At 42.9% G+C, this 24,960-nt stretch overlaps 1 protein-coding gene across 1 annotated transcript; it reads right to left on the reverse strand.

The window, feature by feature from the left end:
• Positions 1–11,265: 11,265 nt before the first annotated feature.
• PENK (proenkephalin) lies at positions 11,266–16,559 on the reverse strand. The gene is made up of 4 exons (XM_025477777.3): positions 16,464–16,559; positions 16,309–16,365; positions 15,730–15,870; positions 11,266–12,242 (listed from the first exon to the last, which is right to left on the reverse strand). The coding sequence occupies exons 2-4, from the start codon at positions 16,345–16,347 to the stop codon at positions 11,580–11,582; spliced, it is 843 nt and encodes a 280-aa protein (XP_025333562.1). The 5' UTR covers positions 16,348–16,365; positions 16,464–16,559; the 3' UTR covers positions 11,266–11,579.
• Between the last annotated feature and the right edge of the window lie 8,401 nt (positions 16,560–24,960).

A 24,960-nucleotide genomic window follows, 5' to 3' on the forward strand; every position in this document is an offset into this window, starting at 1 on the left:
CCTAAATGCTTATATCCCTAATAACAGAACTTCAAAATACATGATATAAAACTCAATAGAACAAGAAGAAATAGACATTCCACGATTATGGTCAAAAAGTCAATACCCCACATTCTCTGGTTGATAGAAAAAGGAAACAGAAAAATATGGCTATAAAGTTGACAACACTATCAATCAACTTGATCTACATGACATTTAGAGTCATTTTACTCAAGGAGAGTAGAATGCACAAAATATTTATAAGGATATACTTTATTTTTGGCTGTTAGTTAAGTCTGGGGTAACATAAGAGTTTCAAATCATATAAAGTATGTTCTCTGATCACGATGGAATTAAATTAGCAGTTAGTAACAGAATGATATCTAAAAAATCCCCAAGTATCGGGAAACTAACACAACTCTAAAAAAAAGTAGGTCAATGAAAAAAAAACAAAAAGAAAGTAGAAAGAACTTTGAACTGAATAAAAAGACAATAGGAGATCAAAATTTGTGAGATGCAGATAAAACAGTGCTTAGAAGAGAATGTAAATGATTTTGACAAAATAAAATACCCATTTATCTTAGAAACTTTCAGCAAATTAGCACTACAAGGAAACCTCGATAGGGTAAAATACAACTATGAAAAACCTAGTTAACATCATACTTAATGCTGAAAGACTAAATGCTTTCCCATCTAAGATATAAGTCAAAGTAAGGATGTCTACTATTACCATTTCTTATAGGTTCTGGCCAATGCAATAAAGCAAGAAAATTGAAATAACAAGCACATGGATTTGAAAGGAAGAGCCCAGAATAACTTTATTTGCATATGACATTAATGTTCATGTAGAAAATCAAAAGAAACCTGAAAAAAAAGCTAGTAGCACTGAAAGATGTAAAATGATACAACCACTCTGGAAAGAGTTTGCAAAAAAACTTATGTTTGCTAAGACATTAAATACATGTCTTCCTTACCATCCACTCATTCTTCTTCTAGATATTTATCTAGGAAGAATGAAAGCACATGCCCACACAAAGACTTGTACATGAATGTCAATGATAGCTTTATTTTCAATAATCAGAAGTTGGAAACAACAAAAAAAATCATCAATAGGTGAATGGAGACATAAACTGTGGTCTATCCATAGAAAGGAAAATAAAAGGAATGAACTATTGATCCATGTAACATCATGGATGAATCTCAAAACAATTATTCTGAGTGGAAAGAGCTAAACAAAATAGAGTACATTAAGTATATTCTGTATTATTCTATACGCATAAAATTCTAAAAACTAATGTAAACTAATGTCCAGAAAACATTCTAAAAACTAATGTAAATTAATGTCCAGAAAAAGATGGTGGATAAAGATAGCTAGAGTTGGAAAAAAAAAAGATGAAATGCAAAGTGCCACTGGAAGACTTTTAAGGAGCAAAATTAAGTTTATTATTTTGATTGTGAGGATAGTTTCACATTTATATACATATTTCAAACTCTGAAGAATTTCCACTTTAAATATGTACAGTTTACTGTATATCAGTTATATACTAATAAAGCTATTATAATTTTTTGCTAGGCCTATAAAAAGAATTAGCTAGTTTGTTTTCCTCTCTTGTTATTTTTTGAAAACAGTTTTGATTCTATCACTATTTACTCAGTGAATTATCTGCCTCTTTTCTTCTTAGTTATTTTTATCTGGAATTTTTATTTCACTTTAAAAATATAAATGTACTTTTTGAAGTAGTCAATGCTAATTAATATTAACATTCTAAGAGTCTCAATGTTATTTCTTTCCTTTTACTCTTTCCTTCTCTGTTCATTATTCTTCTTGCTGAAACATATCCTTTAGTATATCTTTCAGAAAGAGTTACAAATGCTCCTAATGTTTGTACTATTCCAAATGTCTCAATGTGACAACCTGAACTATTAGTTTAATTAAATATAGGAATTTGGCTTGAATCTCTCCACCTCTCCCCCAACTGTCCTTAGTTTTTAAAAGACATTTTCTAATGTATTCTGGCATATATTATGTCAATAGAAAACCTTCACTCTGTTGTAAGTAATTTGTCTTTTATCTCTGGTAGTTTTTTTTTTAATTTCTCTTCACTGGTGATGTTTTAAATTTCACTGTCGTGTAGCTAAAGATGAATTTGCTTTTATGTAATCTGCTTGGCACCCTCTTCATGTTTTTTATCTTTTGATGAAAGCCTTTCCTCAGTCTCAAAAAATTTGCAGCCATTGTATTTTTGAATAACAACCTTATTGAGATATAATTGATATGTTATAAAATTCACTTTTTGAAAGTGTACAATTCAGTTTTTCTTTTTTTTTAAACCAACACAAATTTATTTTTATTTTTTATAATAAATTTATTTTTTATTGGTGTTCAATTTACCAACATACAGAATAACAACAGATACGAGTCTTTATGTTCTGTCTCCCTTTCTGATATTTCCCACACATTTCTTCTCCCTTCCCTTATATTCCCTTTCACTATTATTTATATTCCCCAAATGAATGAGAACATACAATGTTTGTCCTTCTCCGATTGACTTACTTCACTCAGCATAATACCCTCCAGTTCCATCCACGTTGAAGCAAAAGGTGGGTATTTGTCATTTCTAATGGCTGAGTAATATTCCATTGTATACATAAACCACATCTTCTTTATCCGTTCATCTTTAAATGTACACCGAGGCTCCTTCCACAGTTTGGCTATTGTGGACATTGCTGCTAGAAACATCGGGGTGCAGGTGTCTTGGCGTTTCATTGCATCTGAATCTTTGGGGTAAATCCCCAACAGTGCAATTGCTGGGTCGTAGGGCAGGTCTATTTTTAACTCTTTGAGGCTTAATAGATCACCGAATTGTGTAACTATCACCACAATATGATTCCAGAACACTTTTACTATTCCCAAAGAAAACCTCAGAACCATTATGAATAGTCAATCCCCATTCAGCCCCTCCCTCATCCCCTGGTAAACACAAATCTACTTTCTACCCCTATAGATTCTATATATTTAACATAAATGGAATTATATAATACATTACCTTCAGTGTCTTACCGTTTTCAGTTTGCCTAATGTTTAGAAGTTTTATCCATGTTGCAACACATATCTGTATTTCATTCCTTTTATGGTTGAATAATATTTCATTGTATGGATGTACCACATTTTACTTGTCCATTCATCTGCTGATAGATATTTGGGTTGTCTTTACTTTTTAACTATTATAAATAGTGTTGCTCTGAACATTTGCGTACACGTTTTTGTGCATACATATTTCTTCAGTTCTCTTGTATATATACTTAGCAGTGGAAATGCTGGGCCATATCGCAACTATATGTTTAACTTTTTGAGGAATTGCCAAACTGTTTTCCGGCAATGTATGAGGATTCCAACTTTTCCACATCCTTGAGAACAATGGATAATGGCCATTAGTAGCCATTTTTTTCTCTGTCATTTTTGGTAGTCTAAGTTTTTAGAACTTTGAAAGGATATTTATTGAAGCTATTTAATCTATTCTTGTCACTTAAATACTTTTTCAATTAAAAAATGTTTGTTTTGTTCCAGTGATTTCCTCATTATTAACTTTCTATGAGTTAATGCAGTTGTGAACTGTGTTTAGTCTAGAATTTATCCTGCTTAATTAATTTTTTCCAAAAGCTGTATACCTCATTTATTGCTAACACATTTTAATTTCACAGTTATTGATCTCTTTTTTTACAGAGGGCCTTCCTGTGTTTATTTCTTTGTAAATCTTGAAATACTTGTTTTAAACTTTCTTTTCAGATGGTCTTAATATTTGCATTTTACCACAAGTGAAGCTGTTACATTTGCTTGCTTTTCTTGAGGTTATTTCCTTATATATTTTAGAATTTTTTAGTGCTACTTGTATAAAATGGGAGTATTTCTCTCTCTCCCTCTTTCCCCATCCTTGCTTGTTTATGAGCTTTGGTTCAAAAATTGAATTTATATTAGAGTTTTGGGGATACTTCTCCATAATGAAGATTTGCATAATCATATTGCAAATCTAGTGGCTAAGCTGGTAGGCGGCTTTGCCAGGTACTGGTTCTTTAACTGTATCTACTTACTCCTATCTTCCCAAGAAACCAGTCTTAGTCAGTATTCTTGACTTTTTTCAGCCTTTTGCAATAGATGGGCAAGACCTGCCCCATCTGAGGTCCTTGGAAGTGGAACTTGTTCTTCTACTTTGCCCCTTGGTCCCAGTTCTCATGAAAAGCTAAGTATTGGACTGCTTCCACCAGTCCCTAGGCTCAGAGACCAGGAACCCACAATTTCAGCTCCTGCTTAGCATGGTGTGTTTCTCTTTTGCCTAAGCTACATATAAATTTATCTTTTTCTGAGCATGGTTGTCTTTTAAATTAAAACAACTCACATATCTTCACTATGAATTTAGATGGGAGCATGGACTCAGAATGCTGTTTTATTGAATGCCTATGGCAAAACAAAACAAAACAGTTTCTACTTTACCACTTGTTGAGACAGAAATCAATCACACCAATTAACAAATAGTTATAAAATGAAACACGTGCTGTGAAGGGAAAAATAAACCAAACAATCAAACAAAAGGAGTGTTTTTTGAGAATTATAATGAAAGGCCATGACAAGTCTGATGACACTAAATAGGGAGGAGTGAAGAAGTGGGCCCATGGAAGTCACTGGTATTAGGATAAATCAGCAACCGGCTTTTTAGTGCAATTGATTTATGATGGTTGCTTGATCTTCAGTGAAATGTTTTGTTTTAGTGGCTTTAAATTCTGATAAAATTCTATAAATTTCTTTTTTTCCCTAGAATATCTTCTAAGGCCCTATGTAGCAAGGATCCGGTCATATAAAATTTAGTTTTGATTTTATTTGAAGTCTTTCAGGTAAAGGAGATGCTCAATTAGGCCAATCTTCCTAAGCAGCTTCAAGGTGGATGTCAGGCTTCAATTTAGAGACTCTTGATTGTCTCAAGCCATTTCTACCTTGTCTTCTTATATGACTCAATATTCTCTGTTCAAAGTCTCTAGGTATATTGTTTGCTATGGCAGCCATTACTAGGCTATCCTACAGTCTTGGAAAGCTGGTTGAGTCAATAATTGTCTGCGTGGATTAGTAGATGACTACTTGTTTTGTGAGGTTATGTGTGCACAAAGGAATTTCCATGAGACACATTCCAACTCCCAAAAGCTTCCACATTTTTTAAAAAGATTTTGTTTATTTACTTATGAGAGATACAGAGAGAGGCAGAGACATAGGCAGAGGGAGAAGCAGACTCCCTGGAGGGAGCCCCATGTGGGCCTCCACCCCAGGACCCTGGTATCATGACTTGAGCCAAAGGCAGATGCTCAACCACTGAGCCACCCAGGCACCCTTCCACATTTTGTGTATGTGTGTTGTTTTGCAAAAAATGATTTCACATTAAAGCTATTATCAGGAGACAGACTTAGTTCCTCCTTGGAGTAATGGTCCCATGGAGAACACAACTGTATGATTTCTAGGGCTCTGAGAAAGTTTAATTCCAAAGTTTTCCCAAAAGACTTATAACTTGAGGCATTACAATTACAGCTTAAGGTATACATGATGGAAAGCTTGAACTTCTTAATTATATAATTCAATATATACAGAAAAAGGATTATTTAGTATAACCTGTCAAAAGATTACCCATAAATCAATTCAGACAAAGACCAACAACCAAACAGATAAAAGGATACATACATGTTGTAAGTAGAAATATAATTTGGCATGGTATTTTTGGAAACCATGTGTCAATACCATAAAATATTACATATGCATATTCTTTAACCCAGCAATTCCACTTTTAGGAGGTCATTCTATGGAATAGTTGTGATGTATAGTACTGGTAGGAAAGGCAGTCTCATGTGCAGTCTGTATAAGAATGAGCCTTGTCCCTGCACTTCCTTAGCAAGAAACAAAGAACCCGCACAGCCTTTTGGAGGCTTCTCAGATTGTGTAGGAATATCTCTTCTTGTTTCATGCTCAGCGAGCTCCTTTTGTCTCTACTTAAAGTGTGGTGTGTGTGAAATGACACCAGGCCAACCCCACTGCAATATCTGTCCTCTGCAGGGAAGGACACAGGTAGGTGAATTGTCCCATGTTGGCAGTGGGTAGAAGCCTGGTGGTAATTGGGGGACCAATGCCCAGTATTGGAGCTGATCTTGCCCTGTCTCTTCTCTATGTGAGTGAAACATTTATCCATCCAATGCTTGACTGTATTGTGTTTTCCTTAGTGGCTCTGATATTAATATACAATGGGAAGAAGGGTTTAGAGTCTTACTCTGGGATTATGTAGTACTTTGCTTGAAAACTATGGCTGTAACTGCTACTGCTACACACACACACACACATACACACACACACCTTTTTATATAGGATAGGATATGTAGTACATATATATTTGTGAGGTTATCTACTGCAGCATTGTTGGTAAATCTGAAAAAATTGCCAATGGAGTTGTTTTTTTTTTTTAAAGTACACATGTTACATAATAACCAGGTAGTAGTTGAAGAGCATCAGGGTGACTTACATGTTGATGTAGAAATATTGCCAAAATATGTTAGGAGAAAAAAACCGTGGCAGAATAATATGTACAGAATTATTTTATTCAAGTTGTCAATAAAAACAAAACTGTGTATGTCCATGCAGGCATGTGTGTGTATTCATTAGTGAAAAAAAATATATATATACTTAGGATAAGCACCAAACATTTAATAGTGCTTACTCCTGTGGAAGGTTTGGGAGATGAAAGAGGAAGGTCACTGTAACATTGTAGAGTTCTGCATTTGTTTGAATTTTCTTAGGAAGAACAAGTAGAGTACTTAAAACTATCTGAGATTACCTTCTTTGTTTGTTGGTTAGTGTTTCACTCTGTCCAGTAGAACATAAGGGTGAGGAAGCAGAGAATGGGCCGGACTTTTGTTTTCTGGAGCCCCTGGACCTAGAGTAGTGCGCAGCCTGCGGTACACGCTCCGTAAATATTCACTCAATGAATAACTGGCTCACGGTCTAAGTTCTGTATAAGTTCTGCCCATTCCTAATTCACCTACAGCTCCTGCCCTACCAGACAATTCTTTAACCAGTGAGATGATATGCATGTGTGATATGTGGACTTCTCTGTAGCTATGTTATATTTAATTAAAAAAAAAAACTGAGAGAAAAAGCATAAGCACGTGACATGGATGGGTATGCGCAAGTTATCGCCAAGATCCCTCTGCTGATGTGGCTGTGCACTCCCTCCTCTGCAAAGACAGGCATTCCTGGCCACTAATATAATTGTATGTTTTGTCAATGACATAATTGCAATGAGTGAGCATTGCAGGTGTGGGCATTTGGTATAGAAAGTGATGAAGAAAATCTCTTCATTGTATTTTTATCATAAAACATGAACATTTGTATACTGCCCCCGCCGCCACCACCACCCGCCCAATAAACCAGGATACTTTGAAGGGTACAAAATGATGACAGATAGAACTGATGTCATTAAACATTCTTCTCTCGGGACAACAGGGAGTGAGGAAACTTGTTCTATTTGGCAGAGGGGGAAGTCGAAACACACCAACTTATCTCGCCACTTACCTGCTCTCAGTCTGGAATTGGTGTCTGTCACATCCGGACTACAGCCCAAAGCCTGAAGGCCTCGTAAGTCTCATTCCTCCAGAGACTCATGTGTTCCCATCTGGGGCATTGTATTCACTGTTGGCTCAGTCTGGAATGCTTTTCCACCACATATTCATATAGCTGTCTTTATAATTTGTTGATTTAATCAAATGATTCACGTGGGGGTGCTTAATTAAGTAGGCTTCCAGAAAAAAGCTGGTCATAGTTTCAAAGCATTCAAAGCTGTACACTCTTCCATTTTCTCCTAAGAAGAAACCTCTGTAGCTCAAGGCTCAGATTCTTCAGGCCTTTGATTTTTGGATAACTTTCTCGTTACACAGGGTTTCCACTTTGCAGTAGAAGGACGAGAAACTGAAGAGGAGTATAAGTGGCGCTGCAATCCTTTCTGCCTCGTGAGACACAGACCTCAGAAGAGAAAACGCTCTTGTTGGGTTTTCTCAGGCTTTCACCAGACCAGAGCTCATCCTTGAGAGGCCTGGGTGACAAAGCTCCTGATCCCTGAGTGGCCCCGGGTAAGAGAGCAGCACCTGGTGCTGGAGAAGCCCAAGTGAGAGAGAACCTGGTCCCCATAAGCGTCAGGGTGACAGAGCACCTGGTCCTGAGAGGCCCAGAATGAGGCAGGGCCAGGTAGGGAAAAGCCCAATGTCTCCTTTAAGAACTGGGAGTTATCACAGCCACCTAATGAGGAAAGAGTGGGGACAAGAACTTCAGATCACAAAACTAGTTGGGATTTCAACCCAGGCAGCCGGGCCGGAGTTTACACACAGAGTACACAGCTATCCACTCTCAAAAGGAACCCAGACCAAGACTAGGGTTAAGGTGGAACTGGGGCGGCCTGAGTGCCTGGATGGAGGTGATGGGTGAAGCAGTGCTGGAAAGATACGGATGGAGCAGCAGCGCCCCCTGCAGGGAGTGTGCGCCTCCTCGCCGAGGGCGCGCAGCGTTCTCCAGGCTCTCCGCTCAGCAGAGGTTGGGAGCTCCTGGCACAAGCAGCCCAGGGAACCCTAAGTCTTCCTCCTAGGCTCGTTCTAACCCCAGTCCCTCTCGTGTTTCTGGACCCCCGAACACCTGTGCTGAGCACACACCGAAGCACAATCAGAGCTATCTGAGTCAGCAGCTAACTGTCCACAGTTCTCTGCGTTGCAAACAGCATCCCCGGAGACTTGGGCAAAGGCTCCTGGGAACCTGATTAGGACATTCTTGAAAATCAATGACTTTAAGAGTGAAAGGCCCCAAACCCCAATGATGGATTTCAGACTGCAGGCCAGACAACGTGAGAGTTATCTGGGGGCCCAGGAAGACCGCAGAGCACCCCTCAAGTCACATCTCCTGGACAGCGGCGACCCGTACTGTGAAGCTAAGGACTACTTTCACCTTCCAGCAGGAGCAGGCGGCCTCATAGGCAGCCAGAGAGAAGGAGCCCCCGCCCTGGCCATCTTTTCCTCTTTCTTCTTTTCTTGTTTCCCTGTCCTCCTTCTCGGCTCTCTCCCTCCCTAAACCTTTGTGGTTCTTCACCTTCTAGATGAAGGAGAGGGGAGGAAATGCAAGAGTGAATGGTACTGTCTGACCCCAGGCACTGCTGGACACGTAGCAGAGGTGCCAGGTGGTGAAAGAGGTGAGAGGTCTGTTAGAGTTTCAGTTCGGTCTACACAGCTACCACAAAATAGTAAAGAAGGGGCTCCTACATAAAGAACTGTGCTTGATTTGGAAAATATTGTGTTCATTTGATTGTAAAAATTGTGATTTTTCTCAGACCCTATTGTATGAGGTATGTATATATATGTGCAAATATATAATAATACATGTTGTATTATTATAATAATGATGTTACTATCTTATCATGGAGGGACAAGGGCATTTTACTCTCACCATCTCTAGGAAATAGGCTGGATTCCTGTTTCCAAGGTTTGGGTCCTTTGCTCTAGGGGAGAGAATTAAATGACTTTTTTTTTTTCCCTCAAAAGACTAGCCCCATGTCTCTCAAATCTGATCTGCAGATGGGTTTTGTTTGGTCTATGTCGTTTTAAATGGAATCAATGGCCCCAGTTAAAAACTTGGGCTATTACCACAAAAGTCTGGGTTTCAGGTTTCTTTGGAAAAGTCTGGCAATATGATGCTGGCATTTCCCAGGGAAACAATTGTCTAAGGATGAACAGAGACCTAATACCTCCAATGTGCTACAGGCTTGCCACTCCCTGTTGCTCACGACACTGGTTTCCAAGGGCCAGCTGTTGTTTATCACCTTTTTCCTGATCTGCTTCAAACACATTACTTCCATTTCTAGTTCAAAAGGAGAGGGCTCTCACCTGGAAGAAAAAGTTAGAGTGCCCGGGATCAAGACGATAGGTGGTGGTGTGGCTCTGAGTGGCTTGCAGTGATCAGAAGGACAGGAGTCTTCTAATAGTGCCTGGCCATGTGGATGTCCTGGGGACCCTAGCAGGGTTGGACACAGAGGGACAGACTGCCCAAGACAGCAGAGTTGCCTCATCAGAATGGAGCACACAGGTGGTGGGCTGCAGAGCAGAGACTCTTCCTCTATTTTTCTGAGTTGCTAAACACTGAATTTTGTCAGAAAGAGCACAAAAGAGAAAATGAGTGAGGGTCCTGGTGGATGGGAGTTGAGCAGCAAGTAGTTTCAATTAGAAAAAAAGGAAGAATGTTACAGTTTTGGTGTTTGTTCCTGAATGTTTCCCCAAATGGTTTAATTAATATGAAGTAGCCATAAGCCTCTTGTGTGGTAATTTGCCTTCTAAAGCATCCATAATACCTTTTCCAGTGATCTGGTCACCAAATTCCTTCATTCATTCCTTTATTCACATATGTCCGTTTGTCAGTTACTGGAGAACCCACCATTGCTTGTGGTATAAGGATATACACTACTGAAGAGGATACAGTCCCAAGTTTTTACAATTCTTGGTAGTGACCAGAGTGAGAGATCAGGAGCTGGAGTGTAAAGGACATTGCTAGGGAGCAAGAAGAAGTTTGGGGTCTTCATTTTATTTTTTATCCTTAAACTGCTGGGCAACCTTGGTTCAACTATTTAACCTTCCTGGACTTCATCTGCATTTGTGACATGGAGCTAAATTATTTTGTATTTCTTACTAACTTCTTAAATGCTTTGCTGAAGAAAACAGACATGCACCTCTGGATATAAGTGCAGATCTCCTTCTTTATGAGGGCACAGCTAGTTTCTCTATCAGGCTTTGGTTTTTCTTCCTGTATGTGATTTCCAGAAATGAGACTGGAAATATGCTGTGCTTTGCTCAGTGTGTTCACTCACCTAAGCTATGAGGAATTATTTTTTTAAAGATTTTATTTATTTATTCATGAGAGACACAGAGAGAGAGGCAGAGACATAGGCAGAGGGAGAAGCAGGCTCCCTGTGGAGACCCCGATGTGGAACTCGATCCCAGGACCCCGGGATCACGCCCTGAGCCAAAGGCAGATGCTCAACCACTGAGCCACCCAGGCGTCCCTATATATGTGGAAGTAAATTAAAAAAAATGGTTTTGCAGCCTTGGCTGTTGGAAGAGAAGGAAGTCAGTGATGATGATTCTGTCCAAAGCTTCAGTGTCTTCAACTTTAGGATTTAGGTGGAAACCAGAAGGCGAGTGAGGACCTGGGAGAAGAAGAAACTTACAAAGATGTCATGCAGCTGGGGTAATGGGTTTATTGGATCTATTTACAAATAAGCAATTACTGGTGCTTTGTCAAAAATAAAGGGACAAGGAACAACAGCGATTGTAGCATGAAAATGACACAGCTGCAATAGACCAATACTGAGCATAAACACTGTCAAGAGAACACAGGACCTGAAGTGAGCACTTTCAGGTTGTATAGTTAAGTTATCCAGATAATACAGTCAGCTCTACAATGCAAGCAGTGCGCGATAGTAAGACACGATTGACCAGGGGGCAGAGGAAGGCTGGCTGGGGCCTGGGGTCACTGGCGGCCAATGGGGTTAAAATCTCATAAACCCTCCATATCTTTTCTCCATCTCAGGAACTTCTTTGGAGTAGCTTTCGCCTTCTTCGTCAGAGGGCAGAGAGTCGGCAAAGCGCTTGAGGAAACCCCCATACCTTTTCTGGTAGTCCATCCACCACTCGGGGCGACCGACTCTTCTCATGAAGCCCCCATACCGCTTCTGCAGCTCTTTGGCTTCTTCTTCCAGTTGGGGGCTTCTCTTTAAGGCTCTCATGAAGCCCCCATATCTCTTACTCACATCTTCATCATCACTGCCCTCTTGGTGGGGGCCACCTTCTCGGTTCTCCCCGGTTCCCAGCAGCTCTTTGAGCAGGTCTGAGGAGTTGGCCAGGACATCCTCCTCCTCTCCGTTCTTCTTCATGAAGCCCCCATATCTCTTGGCCAGGACTTCCCCTCCATTGGCCTCTTCGTCTGCCTCCTGAGGATAAAGCTCATCCATTTTCTTCATGAAGCCTCCATATCTTTTCATGAAGCCCCCATACTTTTTGGCCAGTGCGTGGCTCTCCTCCGGCTTGCTGGTCTCCCTGAGGGCGGTGGCACCATCTTGAGGAAGCTCCAGTTTGGACAGCTGCAGGAGCTCCTTGCAGGCTTCCCAGGTTTTGAGAGAGGGTAGTTTCCCTTCGCATTCCAGGGTGCAAGCCTGGGAAAAGAATTCTAGTTAGTGATACCAAGAGGCTTTTCAGATTTCATTAGGTAAAGGCATTTTCGTGAACCATTGAGTGTGTGCTTTGATATGGAAACTCTCATATAAAAAAGTAATTGCCATTTTCTTATCACAACTTTTCAGTATACCGAACAGGCAAGTCAATGGAAAGTGGAATCACTGTAGGTAATTAACTGAATTGAATTAGAATTTTTCTTTGAATTTTAACAGATTGTATCTCTGCCATGCCATTTCAATATTGTCAAAGACTTTTCCCACCCAATTTTAACTTAGATTGGCTGCCTGCACAATCTAATTTCACTGGATAATTTTCCATTGTTGATTGCATTTTGTTTGAGCTTTTTTCTAACCAAGAGGGAGAAATTTCTCTTTACCTAATTAGGAACATCAGCCCCAGATTCCTTCCATCTTCTTGTCTCATACATAAAATCAATACTAATAAGTTTTGTTTACTCTCCTGAGTTACTATTCTACCTGGAATGGCATCTAGTATTCCTGCAAACATTTTCATTCTTTTTTTTTTTTTAAGACTTTATTTATTTATTCATGAAAGACACAGAGAGAGTTGGAGACATAGGCAGAGGAAGAAGCAGGCTCAAGCCTGATGTGGGACTTGATCCCAGGATCCTGGGATCACGACCTGAGCCGAAGGCAGATGCTCAACCACTGAATCACCCAGGTGCCCTCAAACATTTTCATTCTTTGAAGGAAAACAACAGTTTCAAAGTAAATCAGAAAAGAAAGACATTCTAAAACTCATTTTAAGTCCTATGAATTATTTGGATTATAACATATTGATTTGCTTTCCCTCTCTCTTGATTGAAAACAGATTTAAAAAGAGTAAAACTGATTTAATCACCTTGAACCAAATGTTTGTAATGATAAAGTCTGATATGAAATTATCATATGCAAATGTTCACACATTATTCATGTTTGTTAGCATTTAGTTACAGGTATACAAAAAATTTTTCCCCCAATAGAAATCATATTATTTGATAAAATATATAATTCCTTCTTTTTATTATAAAATAATTAAATTCTAATCATTGTAAGATTTAGACTATATGTTCTAATAACCTTGTTAGGTTCTCTTCTACCGACAGATTATTTGGGTATGATAAAAAGAGAACTAATATTACATGATAATTTATAAAATCTATATAATATTTCTGGGTATTTCAGGGCTTTCGATAGTTGCTTGAACTATACTTATAGAATTCAGGTTACAGACCCTTGATTTAGAAAAACCAGGTCCTTTCTTGGTATTTAAAATATATTGATATATTAATTTATATAAAATACACACATATTATTTTCACAATGCAAAAAAGCACTCTATTAGTGCAACGAAATTCCTTAGGGATCTTTAACCAGCTCTTAAAAATTATTTAAGAAAATTAAATAGATGCATATATAAAAATCTACAGATGATGCTGTTAAAATGATCCCATGTTATTCTTGATATCTAGGAAATAAAAATATCGTTAAAAATGCAAGATGTTCAGATGTCAATAACATTTCCATTCTAAAATGAAATGTAAATGATCTCTGTCAAAAATTACCACTCAATATTTTGTACAGTACTACCAAAAGGCTTCTTAATGTTGGGATTCCTTCAAAAAGAAATAATGACAAATAATTAGAATAAAACATTCACCCTAAAGAACTTCTGTTAATTTATAAGCTCCTATGCAGAGGCCCCTGGGTAGCTCAGAGGTTGAGCATCTGCCTTTGGCTCAGGTCGTGATCCCCGGGTCCTGGGATTGAGTCCCACATCGGGCTCCCTGCGAGGAGCTTGCTTCTCCTTCTGCCTATATCTCTGCTCTCTCTGACTGTCTCTCACGGATAAATAAAAAATAAAAAAGTAAAAATAAAAAATAAGCTCCTATGCATTTTTCGGTAATATTTATCACACTCTGTGTTCTATGGTCAAGATCGTATTACACAGTGAATTCAATATGGACATCAATCACGGCATGCTTGCTTAGCTTTGCATCCACCACAGAACCAAGTACAAGTGTCTTTCAGACGGTAGAGGCCCAATATTTGTTATGTTGCTTCTACATGGTTTTAGTCAGGCAATCTCATTTCTCATGTCTTCTGCATCTGAGCTGAAGTTCCAGAACTGCTATAATACCAACAACATAGTCATTAACAAAGCCTTTTGTCACAGAGAAAATAACAACCCTACACGTAAGCCCCAGAAAAACCAACCAGTTAAATCAGAAAGACAAAAGATAGATGAAGGGAATTATTATCCATAATAAAACTTACGATGCAGCATTTCATCACAGTTTAAATATAAAGCCCTACTATGTGTCCTCTCTTTAGTGCCATGTTAGTACCTGCACAGATGGAATGAAATGGATCAGGTAACTCAAATGAAACAAGGAAACGTTGAACCTGAAATGTACGCCTTGGGTTTTGTGGAATTCTTTCCTTAATTTTCATCCCTATTTTACGCATCTACTTCACAAAATTTCTTCAAAGGCTCAAATGAGGGACTTAACTCCTTGGGTTAATACATTATTCTCTACCTAGCCTTTTAAGTTATCATAGAATTTCAACAAATTGACAAGACAGTGCAAAGGAGTCATTGGAGGGGTAAGTTAAAATGAAGCTTCCTGGAGTCCCAAATTCAGAGATTCTGATTCAGTAGAGCACCTGGGGCAATTTAAGAGCACAGGGACTCTGATCAGAATATGAGTGTTCTCTTGTTCTCAGCTTCTCTCCCCGCCCTCCCCACAGCCCCTGACAGGTAGTTTATCTTTGCATTGTTGTCACCTCCTTGGACACTGGCCACCTCTCCTGTGCCTTTTTCATAGCCAAATTCAACTGCTGTCTTAGTGGCTATTACAAAAGTGCATCCAGGATAAGACAGAAGTTGAATTTCAGCGTCACTTGCTGGTAGGTAGGACGTGCTGATCTCTTTCTTTCCCGTCTACTGCGCACCCCGCTCCTCTCCCTTCCTCGGGATCCGGACCCTTTGCTCCAGGCTCCCTCTACCCACAGGTGAGGGTAAGGGCTTGCGTGATCTGAGGGTGGAAGGACTGGGGAAATGAAATCCAAAGAAAGATAACGAAATGTCACTGATATACTATGACACTAGTTGCAGGAAGGATGGGAGGATGGATTGTCTGGAAGGGGCTCTTGGTATCTGCCTTGGGACAGGTGGGGCGACGAGCTGCTCTCGGGGACATCTCGGGGCTCCTGCACCCCCGGGGTTAAAGCGAACTTGGTCTGGGTGGCGACACTGCCGCCCTCACCGGTCCCTGGATGGTCGGGGGTCCTGAGGCTGGGGGCTGGGGCGGGGCTGTGTCGGCGTCCGGCGTCCGGCAGCAGTGGGGCCCCTGCGTCGCCGGGGGTCCAGGCGGCGTCCGGCCCCAGCCCCGGCCCCAGCCCCGGCCCCAGCCCCAGCCCCGGCCCCAGCCCCAGCCCCGGCCCGGCCCCGGCCCACACTCACCAGGGGGTTGAGGTCGCTCGGGCGCGCCAGGCGGTAGCTGCAGGTCGCGCAGTCCTGGCCGCACTCCGCCCTCACGGTCGCCAGGAGCCCGGGGCCGAGCGCCAGGAGCCAAGCGCAGAGTCTCAGGAGCCGCGCCATGGGCTGCGGGGAAAAGGGGGCGCGAACTCCGAGCGTTCCGGGAGCAAAGCGGGTCCCACCCGGGGGCTGTGGAGCAGAAGCTCGCAGGGCCGCGCCCCCCTGAGCCGCTTCTGGAGTTGCCAGGGGCCCAGGTTGACGCTCCCCGCCCCCCCCCGCCCCGAACCCGGGGACGCCCAGGCGCTCGGCTCGCTCCCTGGGCTCGCACCGCCTCGGGAGGACCTGGGGACAAAACCCGAAGGCGAAGACCAAATGCGAGAGAACGGGCGCCTCCGGGGCGGGGTTCACCCGACTCACAAACCGGGGCCAGAAGAGAGTTGGGACACCCCATGCAATGAATGAAACGCCGGGGGGAACCCCGCAAAAACACAAAACGCGAAGCCGGAGCAGGCGGACGGCGCCACACGCGGGCAGCCAAGGCGCTGCTCGGACAAGTTCACTCACGTTGACGGCGACGCGGCGGCGCAGGCTGCTCGGAGACATCGGGTCCCGGGCTGTGCTCTGCAGGGGAGAGAAGAGGGCAGGTGTGAGCCGGCGGGCGCGGGCGCGGGCCGAGGCGGCCAGGTGCGCGCCAGGTGCGCGGGCAGACCCGGCCTCACCGTCGCGGCCTCGGCGTCTGCGGGTCCGCGCCGTCCCGGGGCTGGCGGCCGCGGCAGCCACTTTATAATTAGCCCCGAAGCCACGGAGGCGCGCGCGCCCCAATCGCCGGCCGGCTGCCGTGACGCAGGCCCTACGCCAGCCCCGCCGCCCGCGCGGGAGGGGTCCGGCCGCCCGCACCGCCCGGGGTGGGGGGCGCGCGGGGCCCGCTCGCGGCGGGGACACGCCCAGGCAGCGAGGCCGCGCGGGAGCCGTGGGATGACATCACATGCCCCCAGTGAGGTCGCCGGAATTGCTCTCCCTGGCGTTGCGGACTCCGGGGCGGGAGCCGGGGGGGGGGGGGGGGGGGGGGGGTCGCTGGGAGGCGCAGGTGCACGGACTCGGACTGCTGGAGCGCGCTGGCTAGTCCGCGAGCTAGTGGGCCTGCGCGGCCTCTGCCTCTCCCGGCCAGTGGGTGCTCGCGGGGGCGCTCGCGGGGGCTGCCGTCTGTCCCCCCGTCTGTGTCTGTCCTCTCGGGGCTCCGCGTCCCTGCTGCAGGTTCTAACAGCGCTGCGCGCGTCCTAGGCGCTGTGAAGGGTTAAAGGAAAGAATGATGGAAACTTAGGGGGGATCCCACAATCTCGGGGCTGAGCTTTCCCCTTGCACTTAAGTGAGACCCCTTGACAAACGTGGATGGGGCAGCGTCCCCCGGGCGGGGACCAGCCCGTACCCAGCTCCCCAGGCAGGCTTCCAGGTCGGGGACACTCTGCCGGAAGCGCGCTGCCTGGGGTGTCCTGGGGATGTCTGATGAGTGGGAGGGGTGCGGGGCGGGTGCGCTGTCGGGGTGCCGGGGCACAGGGGGTGATGGCGAGGGGCAGTGCGGGGACTCCGTCCACCGGCGCCCGGGGCTGGGCGCCGAGAGCCAACGGCGGGGTCCGGGCTGTGGGTCGAGACCCACCCTGCCACTTCCTAGCTCTGCGGAAGGTTGCCAGGGGGCTGGTTACTTATCTTGCGTAAGGCCTCAGTGTTCCCATTTGGCAGAGGGACAAGGGGGTAATGCGCCATTCCTAAGACTCCGGAGAGGCACAGATGACATAACGGACGAAGGCATCTAGCCTGTGTCTGACATAGGCAAAGCCCTGGCAAGGGGTGATCTAATCATCCGTGGTCCCTGTACCTCTCGGTTCGTCTACCACCTGTTCGTCGCACATCTTGTTTATTTATCCATCCATGCGTCTCTCTGTCCTGGCCCTAGGGGGAAACCACACACAGTCCCAGCCGAGCCGGTACAGAGGGGCTCGGGTCTTTCTCCGCCACAGGCGCCCTCGACAAGGACGGGCCGTACCCCCGCCTTGGCTGGCACCGGCAGCCGCAGGGGCTCCCCGGGCCCGGGCCGCGCTGCATCGCCCGTTTTGGTCGCTAGAGGGCAGCGCTCTCCTGCGTAGGTTTGGGAGCCCGGGGAAGGGGTCTCAGGGCCAGCTCCGCACCCGCACCCGGAGTGACCGCAGAGCTGCAGGGGTGCAAGGCCTGCCTTCGGGCAGGGGTGAGTCTGCAGCTGGGAACATGGAAAGCGGAGCGCTGGGGTGCGGCGGCGGAACGCCCGACCTAGCCCGAGGAAGCCGGTGCTGACGTCTTGCCAGAAAAGCATAACGTGCCCCTTGAACGCTTGAGGCTCTTCCCCCGAGGGGGCTGCTGGTCTCCTCTCCAGCTGCTTACTCTCTCTCCAACGGAGAGGGGATTTTGCATCAGTAAGTGAGATTTCCCCCAGTGGCCTGGGCTTTGTAAAGGCAGCGGGCCTCAGGGCAGTACTCCGGGCATAAGGAGTGCACGAACAAATCCTACCCCAAAGGAATGGAATCTCGCTGTACCTGGGCATTGGCGTGCCTGGCGTCACCCGACAACTTTAAATACACAACCAGGGACGAGACATCCGTGTGCGTGGAATGACCGCGCCAGGCGTGGCTTTGCTAGACAATGTGCATTGCTAGACACTGGCAAGGCTCCTTACAATCCTGGAATTAGAATCCTCAGAACCCTAGAGGGTCCAAGTGACACCCAGGTGGCCAGCCCAGACAGTGGCAAAAACCAGGTTCTGCCAGAACTTTCGGGGGAAGCCTCCTCCCTGGCATCTACTACAGGTTTGGTTTGTTTCTGATTGGAATAATGAATGTCTGCTGAGTTGGTTTCTCTTGGTGAATCTGCTTCTTTCCCTGTAGCTTTTTAAATATCAGGAAAGAGAGAAAGAGAAGGGGAAAGAGAGAGAGGGATGCCCCTAGGATAGTGCAAGGATACTTAGTGCCCCAGAACCTGGCCAGTGTTTGGGGCGTAGTGGATGCTGAATAAATGTGTGGCCTGACTGTTGGAAGGGGTGAGGGTCGATATCCGTTGTACACCCCAAGAGGATCTCTTTCATCCCCTTCCCCATCTATCCTGGAAGCAAAATGGCATGCATTTCTGTATTCATTTCTTTATATTTGAATAGTGGCAGTGGCTTGCGGGGAATTCATTTTTTCGTGGTGTTGTAAATATTTATTTCAAACTAATAGATGTTGCAGTTACCTTCTGGGAAAAAGGCTGTTCCAGAAATCAGACTCACAAAAGGGAAGAGAATCTTCTCTTAAGGTATCTAATCCAGAGAATTCTGATTTCCATGTCAGGATCAGGTTCACTCCTTCTTCTAATTCTGAGGTCTCAAACTTTAGACAAAAGGGATTTACTACAGAAACCACAAAAAAAAAAAAAAAAAAAGGGTGATTGGTAAACCCTTGGTGATGAGTGGTGCTCTGGGAGCTGTAGGAGGGATTTTAAAAGTCCTTGCAATGTCCTCTTTCATCATTTTCAGGATGGCAGATGCCTAATTTGAATGATGTCTTTCAGGTGCCTGTTCCTCCCCTGCTTCCCTTTCCTCCCACTCAGATACAGATGCTTTATTATGGAACTTGCTGTCTCCCTGCCCCTCGATCCCTAACAAATCAGTAGTAGGAATACAGCAGTTCTGCACTCCGAACTCCGGGGATTGTATAATGTTTCAGCAAAAAAAACAAACAAACAAACAAAAAAAAAACAAAAACACCACGTTCTAACATTTCAGATATTTGGAGTCATGCCAGAGGCAGGGTAAACTTGCCTGTTTTCCCTTACAATCTAAAGTAACATGCTTTGCAAGCTAGGATTCTGTGAGCTAGGCACGTTACCATAAAGGATCCCTGTGAAGGGATTCTTCTTCAGACTGGCTCAGAACCCAGGTCACGGAGAGACGGTAAGTAGGATTGGTTGGAAGGAGATGCTTTTATGGGGTGATAAATCCCCGCTTCAGGGAAAATGAGTGCTGGTACATTCCCACTCTCAAAAATGCAGCAAACGAAATAAACCCCTTAGAAGAAAAAGTGAGCTGATACAAAGTTGCCTATGAGTTTAAATAATAGATGAGTGGGTCAGACAGAGAGAAGAGGGAGAGAGGTGAACAATAATAAAAACAGCAGGGAAGGGAAACTAAACTCAGCTCATCAAACATAATGTATATATATGTGTAAACTCAGAATTGAGATAGAGTTCCTAAGGTAGGCCTTCAGCTCTCAGGAAAAAATAAAATTGAGTATTAAGCATGAATAAAGCAAGTTACATGATGACTCATTAGATTAGGAGAAGATATACCTGGGGTTCCAACGAATATATGGATTCTTTTTTTTTTCTTCCAAGAATCTGAATCTTAATTTTATTTCTTACTCAAACGAGGAACAGAAAATTTAATTTTAAACAAGGTTTGTTTTATAATATTGATAAAGAATAGAAAGTTTTTAGAATAAATCTTACAAAAGAGGTACAAGGCCTTAACAGAGAACATTAAAAGATGTTGATGAAAAATACTTAGACCTAATAAATGGAAAACATAACTCGTAATTTAATTATTTCCTGTCGTGTCATTTATCTTGTTCCTCTATTGCCTGCATTTTGTAGAAACTGGAATTTGCATCTTAAATCCTGATAGATTAAAATTAAATATTTCTAGCTAGATTATGTCATAGGTGATATTGCTACTTTATATACTTATACTACTTTATATACCATCATGTAAACATATCTGGTTATCCCCACTATGAGTGAAGCTGAGAATAACCACTGAATTAGAGTGATTGACCACTCGATTGGAATGATCTTCAGGTTCTTATTAGTCCTCATTGGTAAGAAATCATTTTTTATTCTCATTATAAAATTTATAACAAAAGTAAAGAATCCAACAACATTTCCCTGTTTTCACTGACAAATGTAGTCCATTTCTTTGGCTAATACAAAAATACTTCAAAGTTGGATTTTTTTCATATCATGTTTTTATAAATTTTTTTTTATTTATTTATGATAGTCTCACAGAGAGAGAGAGAGAGAGAGCGAGAGAGGCAGAGACACAGGCAGAGGGAGAAGCAGGCTCCATGCACCGGGAGCCCGACGTGGGATTCGATCCCGGGTCTCCAGGATCGCGCCCTGGGCCAAAGGCAGGCACCAAACCGCTGCGCCACCCAGGGATCCCCATATCATGTTTTTAAGAAATGGTGGTGAAACTCTAATTCACAGATTGCCAACCAATCCCATGCAGCTAGTTTGTAAGTACTAAACCAAATCCTCCATGTAGGAATAAACCTCCCATATTTTGAAGGTACAGATTTGGGACTGTAGTCTGGCTTTTGCCTATAGGACCCCTGCTCAGCTTATCACCTCCTTCTTGCTCCTGACTGGCATCACTCTGTATTGTGACACCATGCTCCTTGGGCACAGGTAAACACACCCGTCTAGCAACTCCATGATCCTTTGTCCAACAGAAGAGGCATGCATGGTATAACTGGCTGCATTTTATGTCCAGGTGCATTGTTTTGGCTACCATGTAATGTTGGAGCGTTGCTCTGAGTTCAGGGCGTCGCTCATCTGGCCCTCTGATTCAGGCATGGGTGGGGGGGCATGCTGTCAGACTCTGCTCAAATCATGTGGCCTTCTCAGAGCTGCAGATGAAGCCGTGCTCAGTCTGAAGTGACCGTCTTGAGGACTGTAATGGCCTCATATCTGGCCTTGCTGCCCCACAGATGGAAGAGAGTAGTGTCTCCTGGCATACAAGCCATTCGTGGTAACCTGTTTGGGAAACTAAGTTTGTACAAAGGCTGCAGTTTGAAAAAGTTTAGATGTTTGAAGGGTTGCCAAGTAGCTTGACTTCTATTTTATTTGATTTATATTTTTCATTTATTTTTCAAATTTCAATTTAGATTCTAGTTAACATATAGTGCATTGTTGGTTTTAGGAGTAGAGTTTAGTGATTCATCACTTACATACAACATCTTGTCATCACAAGTGCCCTCTTTATACCTGTCCTCCATCTAGCTCATCTCCCCACCCACGTCTCTCCATCAACCTCAATTTGTTCCCTATCTTTAAGGGTCTCTTATCGTTTGTTTCCCCCTCTCTTTTTTTCTTTTTCTTCCCCCTCCTATATATTAATCTATTTTGTTTCCTAAATTCCACAGACAAGTAAAATCATATGGTATTTGTGTTTCTCTGACTGACATGTTTCGCTTAGCATAATGTACCCCTAGTTCCATCCACGCTGTTGCAAATGACAAGATTTCATTCTTTTTGATGGGTGAGTTATATTCTATTGTGCATGTATACCACATTTCCTTATCCATTCATCAGTTGAGCAGCTTAAATTAAAAAAAAAAAAAGATTTTAGGAATTGCCTTGAAGAAAACCGGAAAACCAGTCATGTTAGAAAATTGTATTGCTCTTTGGACCTCAACCTTATTTAATGACTTGACTTTGATTTGTTTTTGGTTGTTTCCAAAACCAAATTGCATATCCTACCCGCAAGACCTGCAGAGAAGGCAAAAAATATTAATGGAATGAATGAATGAAAACATCCACCAAGCAACCAATTTCTGCAGTTGAAGCAGTGCTAGAGGAGAAGTTCTAAATAGATTTGAGCTACAGTAAATCCCTAGGATAAATGCAAGGACTCCAGTTTACCTGGAATTCTTGAGGAAATTCCTTGCATATAATCCACAACACAGAGCTTTTCTTTATACATGAAGGATACACAGTAAAGTTGTTTTTAAGAACTGTGTTCCTACTTGTAGTTACATCTTCCAGTGGCTCCCATGTTAATGGGATGGACTCAACAAGTTAAAATGTTGTCATAAAATTATATAAGGACAAAGATAAAAGCCTGCAGACATTCATTACTGACTCATCATTCTCTTGATATTTACTTTGTTTTGTGTAGATACTAGAGCTTAGAAAAATATTTTTAAAAAAATTCTTGTGAAAATCAGTCTAGAGAAGGTGGTTTTGTGTGGTGCAAAATGTAGTAAGAGAATAGTAAGGTTGAAATAGACACCTTTTTTTTTTTCAACTCTGAAGCTCTTATCTGATAATACACTTGCTGGAAAAGTAAATCCAGTGAATATCTTAACAGATATCCTAGAAACTAACACATTGCAGATTTTATGAAGAAAAATGATGATTATGTTTCTATTAAGAGTTTAGGATCAGAAAGTGCTCATTTTAATTTCTGTTCTGTTATCAACTAAATGTATGCACTTGAGAAAATGAGTTTCTAAACCTCATTTTTCTCATCTGTACAACAGAGATGACAAAACTAACTTCACTAACTTATTGCATGGATTAAGTGAAAAACTAATATACATCCTGTGTTAGGTATTGCATTTATATTAATCACCCTTTTTATTGTGCTGTGTATTGAATTTCTGAAGCAAAATATTTTTTCTCAGTTCCTGAATTGTCGTATTCTTGGCTTCTCATTTTCAAAGCTGTGATTTGTTTACTTTAGTGTAGTGTTCAAATAATAAAAGCAAGTGAATATTTTGATAATGGCTAAAGGAAACAGGTTTTTTATCTACCTGGATCTGGTGCTCCAAATTAAAAATTACAATGATAGAACAATTTATATTAACTGTAGGTAGCAAGCTGCTTCATAAAATTGGAATACTTATGGAAAAGATGACTTGTGGATAGCACAATATTAACATCTTATTTTATTTCGAATATATTGTGTAACATTAATCTTCAACATTTCTGTGTGTAGCAGGGCAATTTAGGAGAGGTAAAATGTGGTAGAGGTACTTAGCCTAGGGCACTTGAAAGCTTCAAAGGAAAGCAGGGTTGGAACAAGTGGAGATGATAGGAGAGAGAGAGAGCTAGGACAAGGCAGAGAGACAAGAAAGAGCCCATCAATGAAGACAGCTGTCAGGGTGCAATGTGGTGTGACGGGGAAATTGATCTGATATGGAAAGTCTCCGGTAGGGTGGGTCAGGGGAAGTGGAAATGAAGAGGAAGGAAGGAGACTGATAAGCCATGTGAGGTAGTGGGAGTGGTGGGAAAGCTGCTGGTTGCTCAGGGTAGTGTGACACAGGGAGCACTGACTTCTATCTGCCCCCCTTTGCTCTGCAATGTCCACTTCACAGGGAGCTAGATGTCTTCAAGATTTGTGCAGAGGTGATGTAAGAAGAGATTTTTTTTTGTCCTTCATGTATAATGTGTGTGTTTTTTAAAAAGATTTTATTTATTTATTAATGAGAAACCGAGACATAGGCAGAGGGAGAAGCAGACTCCCTGTGGGGAGCCTGATGCGGGACTTGATCCCAGGACCGCCGGATCACGACCTGAGCTAAAGGCAGACGCTGAACCACTGAGCCACTCAGGTGCCCCAATGTGTTTGTTTGTTTTTTTTTTTTTAATTTTTATTTATTTATGATAGTCACAGAGAGAGGGGCAGAGACATAGGCAGAGGGAGAAGCAGGCTCCATGCAGGGAGCCCGACGTGGGATTCGATCCCGGGTCTCCAGGATCGCGCCCTGGGCCAAAGGCAGGCGCCAAACCGCTGCGCCACCCAGGGATCCCATGTGTTTGTTTTTTAACTTCATATCCCCTAGAAAAGATGTGGGAATCAGACAGAAGGAGAACATGTTGGGATCATAACTACCATTTGCCCTATCCATTGTCCTCCCCTAGAGGATGACACACACTCATTAATTAATTAATGGACACTCACTTAGGACAAGTTCTTCAGCTCCTTGCTGTAAAACCTCCAAATGGATTTGCTTCTTTCACATCAAATGAGTCTGATTTTGCACTTGACATCCTCCTAAGCCCTTAGGGAAGCTTGTGTCATTGACACAAGTATTGTTAGTCTTTGCCTCTCAGCTATTTCTTTGTCCTCATATTGCATTCCTAAGCATGAAAATGTGCTTGTTTTTTCTCTTATGTTTAAAAGAACACTTTCTTGGGGGCACCAGTGTGTCTCGGTTAAGTATCCGACTCTTGATTTCACCTTAGGTCATGATCTCAAGGTTGTGAGATTGAGCCCCACATTGGGCTCCATGCTCATCAGGAAGGTTTCTTGAGATTCTCTCCCTCTCCCTCTCTCTGGCCCCCTCTCCCACCTTTTTCTCTCTCTAAAATAAATAAATAAATTTTGAAAAAAATTAAAAATAAAAGAGCACTCTCTTAAATCTGTAGTAA

This window comes from Canis lupus, chromosome 29 (genome assembly GCF_003254725.2).
Source record: "Canis lupus dingo isolate Sandy chromosome 29, ASM325472v2, whole genome shotgun sequence".
Taxonomy (NCBI): Eukaryota; Metazoa; Chordata; class Mammalia; order Carnivora; family Canidae; genus Canis; species Canis lupus.

What these genes read in the sequence shown, in the direction of transcription:
- PENK (XM_025477777.3), bottom strand. Translation starts at nt 16,347, where the DNA reads ATGTCTCCGAGCAGCCTGCGCCGCCGCGTCGCCGTCAAC. An exon ending in GCCGCCGCGTCGCCGTCAAC is followed by an intron (nt 15,871 to 16,308) that starts GTGAGTGAACTT and finishes TTTTCCCCGCAG; the next exon opens with CCCATGGCGCGGCTCCTGAG. An exon ending in CGAGCGACCTCAACCCCCTG is followed by an intron (nt 12,243 to 15,729) that starts GTGAGTGTGGGC and finishes TTCTTTTCCCAG; the next exon opens with GCTTGCACCCTGGAATGCGA.